The following is a 12,919-nucleotide window of genomic DNA, read 5'->3' as shown; positions in this document are numbered from 1 at the left end:
TAATAGCAATCATCGCCAATGGCAAAGCTTTATTTATTGGCAAAGATGACAGAGGAAAAAAAAACATATTTCAGGCTTCAAGTCTTGATGTGTCTAGCTTCTTTCCTGGTAATCATCCATGTGCATCCCAAGTTACCCGAGGAGTTACTTACATTCCATAAAATAGGGACCAGGCTCGATTCGCCATACAATGTGCCCTTTTTGGGTTCCAGTCACGCCCCGGTTCTTGGAATCCCAGAAATTAGCTGGAGAGTTCTCATCTGTAAGGCCAAAAGGGAAAAAAAAATATCCTTTCTGTAAAATGGTAAGAGAGATTCCTTTCTTTTCCATAATTTATGACACCTTTTCAGAAGCTTTTACATAGCCTTAAAGGCATTAACAGCAAAGTAGGAAGGGCTTGCAGCATAGCAAGGTCCTGGGACTTCTCTGAACCTGAGTAAGAGAAGTAACTCTGGGGCAATAAGAAACAGGCTGACACAATATCAGGGTCTGTAATGTTCCATTTTCCTCACTGCTCTAAAAGTAAGCCATTGCACTCAAATCCCCCTTCCTCCATCATGTCTAGAAGTTGTGCAACACTGTTGAAAAGGCATTATAACATATGGCCTGTACTCTGATCTGCCTGCAGTATGGGGAATATTTTCAGTACTGGGCTGAACCATCTCCTCTCAATGTGCTGCTCATAGAACACGACACTCTGAAAATGACAGTTTTTCTTTCTTTGTTATTGTCACCACATTAGCAGATTCCTCAGAGTGCAGATTTTACATTTACTTTAATAAAAACAAAGTTATTATCCCAAGTTTCGAGGAATGTCGATGCACACATGGTATCGTGCTACTGTAGTTCACACACTGTTGAATTGATGGATACATTAACCCCCAAACTATAACCAATGCTTTGTCTAGATTTTTATCCCTGCTTTACACTTTTATTAACAAACGCAATAATGTCAGGGGTCACAGACAGTGATTTTCTTAAGCTTTACCCTTTTTTTCAACACATACTTTTGACTGATCAGTAATAGTTGAGAAATAAAACAATTTGACTTTTAGACAATGCAGTTCTGCTACCTTTCCATCAGGATAGCTTTGTCAACAGCACACAAATGTACCTTATGCAAATGGTCAGAGGAAGTTCCATCATCTATAAATTTATGGTTAGATAAAATGATAGATTTAATGTTATTTAGAAAGATTGGATGTAAAATCTGCAGCCCAGAAGGATTATGTGAAAGCCTGGAGACTGTTTTATTCTGTGCTTCCTGAAAGAAAGATAAAATCCTTAACATATTTTGGGATATTCAGATGTACAGTGTTATGTAACATTGTGTGCTGCTAGGAACTATATCAAGATGTGGGAATGGTGGGAATAAATGTTGATTGTTTGAGAGGGTGGGTTGGGGTAGAATGAACTCAAGGGGGATTAAAAATGTAACATCTGATATTGTTTAAAGTGAATCCGAAAGGTTGAATTCAGTATTGTTGTGTGAATCAATGCCCCTAGTGTTTCCCCTCTGTATCTATGTAAGACTGGGCTAGATGCCTGGTCCACTTTAAATGCCTTAAGAAAAGTATTCTCTATGGGCAGGATCCTACAGGGCAGGTGGGGCTCAACCAGAGACTGGGGAATAAAAGCTGGGATCCAGGTGGGGATAACCAGACCGGTGCTGAGGTCTCCAGGAGGAAGGCAGCTCCTGTATGCAATACTGTACAAACCTTGATCTGAGATGAAGCAAAACATTGTGAGTACACTGAGGAAAAGACGGTCTATGAATGTGCATGTGTGAATTTATAAAAAAGAGTTTTAAGAAGGCTGGAGTCAGTCTAGTTTGCCTCCAGGCCTGTAGGAATCACCACTCGCTCCCAAAGGTAGATTTCAAAGTTTATATATTGGACTGTTTTATGGGTAAGTAAGTTTACTTATTTTTTGGCTATGATGATACACAAATAAAGAAAATATGCCAAAAAAATCTCTGTGTAACTGTCAGGTAGGGGAAACAGAATTACAGAACATCCATCATACTAGATAAGGGACAGGCAACTCCAGTCCTGGAGTGCCACAAACAGACCTGGTTTTCAGGACACCCACAATAAATGAAGACTAGTTGAATGCACTACCTCCATTGTATGCAAATATACCTCATGAATGTTCACTGCAGATATCCTGAAAACCAGACCTGTTTGCTGCACTCCAAGAATGGTATTGGCTACCCCTGTACTAGAGGAACACCATCAAATAAACTGTGGCAGACTTGGAATGATTAAACTCCTCTTTCTCAAGCTCCTAACTTTCACTGAATGACATAACTAATGTTATACCATCATCAGGACTGCCCTTAACTGTTCCTCAATAATCCAACTGAAAGGCAGACTGGCTCCATTCAGAAGGGATGCTCTTAACTTTAATGAAGGTGTTCATCCACCTGCAACCTACGCAAATCTGGTAGAGCGATCTTTCAAAAGAAAAGAGACTGTGTAATCCTGTAAAAAGGTAGCGCCGCTCTAAAAATCACCATTGGTGCTTCCTAACGTAAGATGCTCAGTCAATAAATACAAAGATAAGGGCTGTCGTATTCACTTTCTTGTTACTGGGATACCACTGTTAGTAACTCTTTAAGATAGCAGCTGGTCAAGGTTACCACACTAGCTCTCATTTTGCACATGATCTGGACCCCAAGTGGCTAATTCACAGCACATTTCTCCTGGGGTTAAATTAAATCTCTTTATACAAATAATGCAGATATTCACACCCAAATATGTTCAGTCTCGCCTATTCATTAGGAGGGTGATTTTTAAAGCCTTTCACGCAGGTAAACGGGAGTTTAACAATATAAAAAGCATGTCAAAAATTCTCCCGCCCTCACGGCAATGGGAATAAAAGTATATGTGCGTTTTTGCACACAGGCGAAAAAAAGACAGTGTTAGATCAAGGTATTAAAAGTAAGAACGGGGTTTCATTTTGAAATCCCCATGCATACTTTCACTTCCAGACTTTGCAGTTGCTCCCCGCTTTAGCCCAAATTTTCAAAGGGAAATTTAATGGAGGGCTGCTGAGCCCCTACGTCTTTTGTGCTAAGGAGTGGGGATGTTATGCCGGGAACACCGAGCCCATTGTTCTTTTATGCCAGGAGGAGTGAGGGATGTTGGGGCCACCAAAATAGCTGATGCGCCTGTGGATGCCTCATTTGCATGTGGCATTCATTCATTTACATTTGATTCCAAAAAAAGTGTGTCACCTCAAGTAATAGGTGACACGATTTTTTGGAGTCAAATTTTTCCTTTTGTGATATATTCATTTGCATACAGGTTTGTGCTAAGTTTAGCAAGTACCACTAATGTCTTCTGACCTTACATTAGAGTGCACACTAACGGGCGGATTTTAAAAGCCTTGCTCGTGTAAATCTGCCCGGATTTACGCGAGCAGGGCCTTGCGCACCGCCGTGCCTATTTTCCATAGGCCGCCGGCGCGCGCAGAGCCCCGGGACGCGCGTAGGTCCCGGGGTTTTTTGAAAGGGGCGTGTCAGGGGCCCGCTGACGCTGCGTTTTGGGGCGGGGCGCGGCATTTCGGGGGCGGGACCGGGGATGTGGTGCCGGCCCGGGGGCGTGGTCCAGGCCTCCAGACCAGCCCCCGGGTCGGAGGACGGTGAGCCAGCAGTCTGCTGGCGCGCGTAGATTTACGTCTGTTTCTCGCAGGCGTAAATCTACGGACAAAGGTAAGGGGGGGGGGGGGGTTTAGATAGGGCCGGGGGGTGGGTTAGGTAGAGGAAGGGAGGGGAAGGTGAGGGGAGGGTGAAAGAGAGTTCCCTCCAAGGCCGCTCCGATTTCGGAGCAGCCTCGGAGGGAACGGAGGCAGGCTGCGCGGCTCGGCGTGCGCCGGCTGCCCAAAATCGGCAGCCTTGCGCGTGCCGATCCAGGATTTTAGAGGATACGCGCGGCTATGCGCGTATCTTATAAAATCCAGTGTACTTTTGTTTGCGCCTGCTGCGCAAACAAAAGTACGCGATCACGCTGTTTTTAAAAATCTACCCCTCAGGCCTTAGTGCACAATCTGCTATTCTGAGTTCATTTTAAGGGCTCTTTGTCCAGTTTAAACCATTTCACTAGGAATCTGTATGCAAAATTTCACATTTCCCTTGAAAAGAAGCTCTTAATTTTGCTGGAAATAATACTGTGCTGGTGAGAGTCAAAGGAGCACAGAGACTAAGAGAATCAAAGAGAAGGGCACTAGATCAAGACTTGTGTTTGCAAGAATTTTAAACTGTGCTCAAAAAGTTAAACAGGAATTTTCCTCAGTTCTGCTCCCTCTACAGGACATATGGCAAACCAGCCTCTGATGCCTTTGCCCACCATTGTGGAAAGGGTCTTTTGTATGTATATCTTCCACCTCCACTGGTAATGAAGACTCTCTTGAAGGTTCACCAGGTTAAAGGGACTATGATCCTCATGGCACTTCATTGGCCACGACAGGTTTGGTTTCCACTCCTCCAGGAAATGACCATCCAGAAACCAATCAGCTGGGATCTTTCCCAAATGTCAGCACCTAGGATCGAGGCAAGTTGCACCATCCCAATCTCCGGGCCCTGTCGCTCACAGCCTGGATGTTGATAGATTGATATTGCAACCACTCGATCTCTCGGAAGATGTGTCTTGGGTCCTGATGGCTTCCAGAAAGACTTTACTAGAAAGTCCTATGGACTGAAGTGGGGGAGGCTTTCTGTGTGGTGTGAGCAGAAGATCCTAGATCCGTTCTCCTGCTCCCCACAAAAACGACTTGACTACCTTCTACAACTTTTGAAAGCTGGATTGAAGACCAGCTCTGTTAGAGTTCATCTGAGTTTGACTTGCATACATCAACATGGTGTAGATTGGGGGTGCTCAGACCAGTCCTACAGGCCCCTCCCCCAGCCACTCAGGTTTTCAGGATATCCTTAATAAATATGTATGAGATTTGCATGCATTACCTCCTATGTACGCAAAATATTTCTCATGCATATTCATTAGCAATATCCTGAAAACCTGATTGACTAGGGGGGCCCTGTAGGACTGGTTTGAGCATCCCTGGTATAGATGAAAAGCCCATCTCTGGACAGCCTAAAGTTGTACATTTCATGCAGTGCCTGCTTCAGTTGAAGCCTCCCCTAAGGCTTCCCGCTGTGTCTTGGGACCTCAGCACGGTGTTGTCTCAGCTGATGAAAGCTCCCTTTGAGCCACTGCACTCCTGTGACCTGAAGTACCTGACCTGGAACATCATATTTTTGATGGCGGTCACTTCAGCACACAGAGTCAGTGAGCTCCAGGCCTTAGTAACTTATCCACCTTACACTAGGTTTTTTCACTATAGAGTGGTCCTATGTACACACCCTAAGATCCTGCCTAAGGTGGTTTCGGACTTCCATCTTAACCAGTCCATCATCCTGCCAACATTTTTTCACAAGCCCCATCCGCAGTAAGGCAAACAAGCCCTGCACAGGTTGGACTACAAAAGAACCTAAGCCTTCTATCTGGAGCGGACAGAAGCCCAAGGTCTACCCAACTTTTTTTTCTTTTGATCCAAACAGTTGGGGATCACCGTTGCCAGGCAGATGCTCTTGAATTGGCTAGCAGACTGCATCTCCTTCTGCTATCCCACGCAAGACTGTATCTTGGAGGCCATGGCAAAGTTCAATCTGTTCAAGCCATAGCAGCGTAGGTGGCCCACTTGCAAGCAGTCTCCAAAGAGGAGATCTGCAGGGCTGTGACATGGAGTTCCATCCACTCATTCACATCACATTACTGTCTGGATAGGAATGGTGATGCGACCATAGGTTTGGCCAATCTATTCTTTGGCACTTTTTTGAGGTGTAGAACCAAAATCTATTCCTGCCTAGAGTCCGTTCTTTCTTTTCCGGCTGTCCCCCCTCCTTGTTACCAACAAAACTAGTTGTTGTTTTGCCTGTTGACAATTATTTTGGTGTTTTGTTGGTTCCCTTTTATGTTGGGAGGCAACCTGAAGCTAGGGATTCACCAATGTGTGAGAACTGCCATCTTGCTTGTCCTCAGAGAAAGAGGAGTTGCTTATCTGTAACACTTTGACATAAGTTTTCTGTGTTGAGCTCCATCCCATGATGTCACCCAACTGTGAGGACTGACATCCTGCTGTCTTCAGGTAAGCAACTCTGCTTTATTTTCTTTGTACTCAATAAATCCTCTCTTTTCATAAGTTGTGAAGATGTTTAACTTTTTCAGCATAGTTTAAAATTCTTGCAAATGCCAAATCTTGAGCTAGTAGCCTTCTCTCTGATTACTCCTGGACTCTGTGCTCCCTTGATTCTCACCAGCATAGACCCTGTGTCCAAGCTGAGCAAATCTGGTAACCAGGATTCCTCTATGGGGCAGATTTATGTGCATAGGAGGGTTACGAGCACCGGGCCTATTTTCAAAAGGCCCGGCGGCACACGTAAAGCCCCGGGACGTGTGTAAGTCCCGGGGCTTGAAAAAATGGACGGTCGGCCAGCGTGCGCAAGTTACGCCTGCCTCTGGCAGGCGTAAGTTCTGAGACAAAGGTACGGGGGGGGGGGGGGGGGGGGGGAGGTAGTTCCCTCCGAGGCCTCTCCGATTTCAGAGCGGCCTCGGAGGGAACGGGGAAAGCCAGCTGGTCTCCCCGAGGGCTCGGCGCACGCAAGGTGCACTAGTGCGCATGTATGTTATAAAATCGGGCGTACATAGGTTTAAAATCTGCCCCTATCTGAATAAGATCATGTCCTTAGGTCTTCCGTAAACTACAGTAATATTTCACTCCTTTCGTAAGAGAACTGTTATCCTTCTTTAGAACAGTAAGTTGTTCAGTGGGTTGCTCCAATGTCATCTAATTAGATTTGGAAAGGAAAATTTTGGATGAGGCACCTATAGGAGAGCTCAAGGAATCAGAATCAAGCATCAACTGGCATTATAACGCTGTGCAGATATATATTTTAGAGTGGGACAGACACCGAGATGAATTCATTATGAATATCTGGAAATTGTCTGAGGCCCTGGAGGTTCAGAGCTTAGTATCCTTGCTCAAGACCATCTCTGGGCTAAATGGTGCCCCAAGCAATCGGTAGGGGAGCTTCCTTCCAAAGCCACAGCCAGTCAGAAGGGGAAAAAGGGATGGAAAGTCTTCCCCTTCAATAATACGTGTGGCCTCCAATGATAATGTGTCCGCCCGGAAGTGCATCTCCAAATACTCCCACGTTTATACAGTACTGGAGGTGAAATTCTTCTAAGCACAAAGGAAGAGCGTGGGATCTAGGGTTAATTGTACCTGATGATCTTAAGGTGACCAAACAGATGGATAAAGCAATGGTAAAAGCCCGAAAGATGCTTGGTTGCATAGAGAGAGAGGAATGATCAGCAGAAAAACGGAGGTGACAGTGCCCCTGTATAGATCCCTGGTGAGACCTCACTTGGAATACTGTGTACGATTCTGGAGACCGAACCTTCAAAAGGTTATAAACAGGATTGAGCTGGTCCAGAAAGTTGCTACTAAAATGGTCAGTAGTCTTTGTTCTAAAGCATATGGGGGATAGACTTAAAGATCAAAACATGAATACCTTAGCGGAAAGGTGAGATATGGGAGATATGATAGAGACATTCAAATATCTCAAAGGTTTCCATGCACAAGAGGTGATCCTTTTTCAACAGAAAGGAGGCTCTAGAATGAGGGGGTCATGCAATGAGATTGAAAGGGGGTACACTCAGGAATAATCTTAGGAAGTATTTCTTTACAGAGAGGGTGTTGGATGCATGGAACAGCCTCCCAGTGGAAGTGCTGGAGACAAAACAGTATCTTAATTCAAGAAAGTATGGGATACAAACAGGGGATCTCTAAGGAACTGATGAGAATTATAATGTTAAATTAATTGGACAGATCGGCAGACTGGATGGGCCATATGGTCTTTTTCTGCCACCATGTTTCTATATGTTCGGGAGTAGCAGTACAGAAGCTTGCTTCTGCCCCAGCGACATGGTACACTGGCACCCAAGGTGATGCCCAACTTGCCCGCCTATTCTGATGGCCCTGCCCGTGTTCTACATAGCAGCCAATAGATACTATCATTATAGTGCCCATCTTAGGGTATCTTCTCAATTATACTAAATTGCCAATGTGTTTGTGCAAGTAAAATTTCATCAAAGATACAATATTTGCCATCTGAGCAGAACATAAGAAGTGCCTTGCTGGGTCAGAGCAATGGTCCATCGATCTTAGCAACCTATCTGCATAAGTGGCCAATTCAGGTCACTAGAAAGTACGCAGCAGTCAGATCTTAATGTGGAAATCCATTTCTTGTTGCTTACTCTCAGAAGTAAGAGGTGATGATTCACCAAGTTTACCTGGGCTAATAATTGTTAATGGGATGTGTCCTTTAGAAACTTGTCCAAATCTTTTTGAAACATAGCTATACTATTAAACTTAACCAAACCTTCCGGCAACAAAATTTCACAGTTTAATTATTTGTTGAGTGAAGAAATAGATTCTTAAATTTATTTTAAATCTGCTACCAGTTAGCTTCAAAGAGTGTCCCCTAATCTTAATACTATTACTAAACAGTACTAGTATGATCTGAAACTCCAAGAAGTCATTGGGGTAACCTGTATAAGCAGTTACAACCATAAATAGCAGTAATGCAACAGCTTCGGGCTTCTAAGAAGCTGGGGGTGACCTGTATGAATGGACCATGATTAATGAGAATAGGGAGCCCAATTTTGTATTTTATTTCATTTTTCTTGCTTTTTAAAAAATAATTTTAACTTTACTATGTTATTGCTTTTTCTTTATTAATTACAATATCCTCACTAACCTTGGTGGCTGTGGGGATTATTAGAAAACTTGATAATAAGACTTGGATACTCAGGAGAGTGGTAGGAATTGGGATGCGATAAAAGACACAGGGGAGAGGACAGCTGGTGTTGAGTTGCCTATGGAAATTTATGAGGTCTATTTTCAAAACTGTCAAGCAAATGCAAAGTCCCCACTTACTTTTATCCATGGATTTTGCACCAGTTCTCAAAAGGAAGTTACGTGCATACTTTACGTTTGAAAATTGTCAAAGGAAAAATTACACACAGAAATTTGCCCCTGCTTTTTTTTGCAGATATTTTTTTCTGGCAAAAATAACACACATAGGGCCTGATTTTCAAAAGCATTTACATGCTTAAAACTGGGTTTCACTGTTTTGAAATATATGCCATTGAACTGTCAATAGGTTTTACCTGTGTTAAGTTCACATAACACAGGTAAATGGCTTTTGAAAATTGCTAAGTTAGCATGCTACATTTACATGTGTAACTCCTTTGAAAATTTGATATATAGTTTTTAAAATGCAAAACTGCGCACATTGCTGCTTCCCCCAGCCCGGGCATGCCACCACGAAACAATATGTACTTTTATCTCACCTACAGGGTAGCAATTTTACCTGCATAGCAGAGGTTCTCAACCCAGTCTTTGGGACACTCCTAGCCAGACTGGTTTTCAGGATATCTACAATGAATATGCATGCGATAGATTTGTATGCACTGCTTCTATTTTATGCACATCTATCGCATGCATATTCACTGTGGACAGCCTGACTGGCTAGGTGTGCCCTGAGGGCTGGGTTGAGAACCCCTGCCATATAAGTAGCCATTTGCATGGGGAAATGGCTTTTGAAAATTGCTACTAACAAAATAGTAACTTGTGAGCATGCTTCCAAACCCCCAGCCCAGAATGCCCTTAAACTACGCCATTTTTGTCCTGGTTACGAAACCACAAATTCACTTGTACTCTTGAGGTTTATAAAATAGCATATACTCACATACATGCTTATTTGGGTGTATACTGCAATCTCCATGGTAATTCTTTGAAAATTACTTCCTATATGTGTATTTACCTAAAGCAGACAAATCTGAACTGGGCAGCCAGGCTGAACCATTTTTGCATTTATGTCATCATTTTCTATATTATTGATTTATTTAAAAGGGTAAATAACTGTTCCCTTTTAACTGTCTACCCAAGTACAGTCTACTAGTAAGTCTACTACACTTGCAGGGTCCTAAACAGATATGTATTCTGACAGCTCCCAGCAACTTTAAACATTTTCCTAGTTTTTCTAGGAGAATAGCTTTGTTGTGGAATCTGTTGCCAGAGCACATCATCACGGCAACTAGCACAGAGGGTTTTAAAAGAGGTTTGGAAAAGTCCTTAAGACATTAGCCAGGCAGCCTAAAGAGAGCTATAGCTATCCCTGGAAGTAACAGGAATTAGATCTACTTTATGGGATCTGCCAGGTACCTGTGACGTGGACTGACCACTAGCAGAGACAGGATGCTGGGCTCGATGGACCTTGGTCTGACCCAGCCTGGCAAGTCTTATGTTCTTATGGATCTTCCTGGAAATCCTGACAATAGACTGAATTCATCCAATTATGCCAGTTTCTGGCAATCCTTCGAGGACTGAGGCCTCAGCTTTAATTACCAAAGCTCTTGAAACTCTTTCTGTAGCATAGGGTCAAACATAGAGCCTAGGTGCACATTTGAAAACAACTATTGCTAAGAGCCTTGAACTTTTATAAAGACTCACTGGAGGCTGATGATACACTGACAGCTATATGGAAGGCAGATTACTTTCATGCTAAGTATCAATATGTACCCAGGGTCTCGAGGCAGGTGTTCCTTCTTGTTGGGAGACCAGCCATGGCTCGTTCTAAATTAACTTGGATTTTTATACTCTGGGGTGACTAATCTAAGGAAGACGTTGACGACATGAATATTTAATGGTACAGAGAGCATGCTCAGTTCCAACTTTTTCAGTAAAGTCCCTTTTCCTTTTGGCCCAATGGTTTCCTCCTGCTCTTTTTGGTTTTCAGTTCAGGTGGAACCAGAGCTGGGATCTGGCGCCATGAGCCTTCATTCACTATTTTATATTTCCCCTGGCCCCGAATCTCTAGCTCAGTCACTGCAACAACAGCCATTGAATGGGGGCCATGCACCACTACTCCATCCATAATCCTCCAATTATGGGCCCTAAACCCAGCCATTGGGTATCTCCATTGCTCGATGTCTAGGACTCCCTTCGGTGCTACTTCAGCAGATTTCCCATTCCCAGGCAGGATCCAATGTGAAAAGATGCACTCAGCAGAATGCACAGTTTTACCCTTAGTAGTGCACACAATTTTGTGCACATATTTAATTCCAGATGCAGCAAGGAGGTTTGCATGCAAAAATTGTGTGTGTGAAAAAGCTGTATATCGATTAGTGCCCTTGCATGGAAATCTGATGAAGGTATTAGCTATTACCCCCACCACCAAATGCAGAGAGGTGCCCTGACTTAGTCCGTGTTTTGTTAACCCTCACAATTTAACTCCTGGTCAGAGGTGTAGTAAAGTTTCAGGGGACAGTGTTACTTTGTGGGGCTGAATCAGATGGCGATGCGGGGGTCCTGTACTCGGGATTTATGCACAGAAAATACGGTACATGCACAAATCATGTTTTCTATGCAAACATTTTGGTTTAAGCGCAAACAAAATATTTTCTGCACAAAAATCATATTTTGTGTGTATACATTCTATTTTAGGTAAAGAAAAATGGCTTATGTGCACAAATCATGTTTTCTGTACATAAAATAGGGCTTGTATACATGGTTGTGTGTAAAACATGATTTGTGTGCATAAAAGTTGTGCTGCTATAAAGCTGTGTGCACAAAACATGAATCAGGGGTACAAACTCAAGTTACTCGGGATTTACACTCCGAAAACAGTTTTTATGTGCAGAAAATATGATTTTTGCACATTGCCATGTTTCTATGTATTCTAAGCAATTTCTGAATGCACAGTTTTGGGTTAGTGTGCTTTTTTTTTTTTTTTAAACACCCAGTGCATCAGCACACCATTAGCTTAGGCATCAGGAGTTAAAATGTTTTTAGCATGTGTGTGGAGAAACCGTGTGCTAAATTTCAGTGCAGAGTTTTAATGCACAGCTTATTTCATCAGCCTCTTAGTCTGGGGTGCAGTCCTGGCCCAGGAATCAATCCCTGGTCTTCCGCATAGCAGTACTTAGCATTAAGCCACCAGACTGCCCTCCCCCAAAGTCCAACTTTATTTAACTCTTCTATAAATAACTCAATAATTCATCAGTGTAAAGTTACATTTAGGCTTCATCCAACTCTGCAGATTCCAGAGGAAGATGTATTCTCTGAAGTCCCTTTTAATTAGTGACTGGAGCGTGAATTAATGATGTAGTTAAACTCCAAAATAATCATGTTAAGAATTCTCTTTAAAACAGTAATCAGTGAGGTTTCAGTGACTAAATATTCTAGTGAGGCATCTTTTATTAACACTTAACTGTACTCATACCTGAAGTAATAATTTGAAATAGTTAAGAGTGTTGTGGGGGAAGGGAGGGCAGAGATCAGACATCTCCCTAATAATCACCAACTCCCGACTCCACGCTTACCGCCTTGTTGCACTGTATTCCTGGAAACCTTCCTGCGTAATGCCCTCTCGCTGCCCATATTCAAGTTCCAACCGGAAACTCAACTTTTTGAGGCATCTTTTCCCCTTCCCAGCTAGTCATGGCCTTGTTGATTTTAACCAATTTCTATAACAAAGGTCCTGAATCCCTTTAGTTGTTTGGTTTCTAACTCTTGACAAGATTGTAAGTGCCATGGAGAAGGGACTGTCTCTTATCTGTATTCACACAGCGCTATAGAAATGGTAAGTGGTAGTAATGGTGGCAGTAAAGCTGAACTTGATATCTCTGTCATGGAGACTGTGCATTCCTGAGAATAAACCTCTGTTACCTCTGGCAGTTACTTCAAAGCCATTCACTAAGAGGCTGATATTCAGTGCCATTTAGCCAGCTAAGTTTTGACTTATCAGGCTAAGTAGCAAGGTTTAAATATTTGGCCATGGTCAGCAGCCACC

General features: G+C 43.1%; 1 protein-coding gene across 3 annotated transcripts in view; it reads right to left on the bottom strand.

Annotated features, from left to right (window-relative positions):
• The window catches only part of HECW2 (HECT, C2 and WW domain containing E3 ubiquitin protein ligase 2), a 646,010-nt gene that overhangs the window by 198,979 nt on the left and 434,112 nt on the right, over positions 1-12,919 (bottom strand). For all 3 annotated transcript variants that reach the window (XM_029606070.1, XM_029606068.1, XM_029606069.1), the window contains exon 3: positions 153-260. In XM_029606070.1, the coding sequence (XP_029461930.1) occupies positions 153-260 (108 nt within the window). The remainder of the gene's footprint in view (positions 1-152; positions 261-12,919) is intronic.

The sequence above is a fragment of the Rhinatrema bivittatum genome, chromosome 6 (genome assembly GCF_901001135.1).
Source record: "Rhinatrema bivittatum chromosome 6, aRhiBiv1.1, whole genome shotgun sequence".
NCBI classification, from domain to species: Eukaryota; Metazoa; Chordata; class Amphibia; order Gymnophiona; family Rhinatrematidae; genus Rhinatrema; species Rhinatrema bivittatum.
The sequence above is the reverse complement of the archived record's forward strand: the minus strand, read 5'-3'. Positions and strand labels throughout refer to the sequence as shown.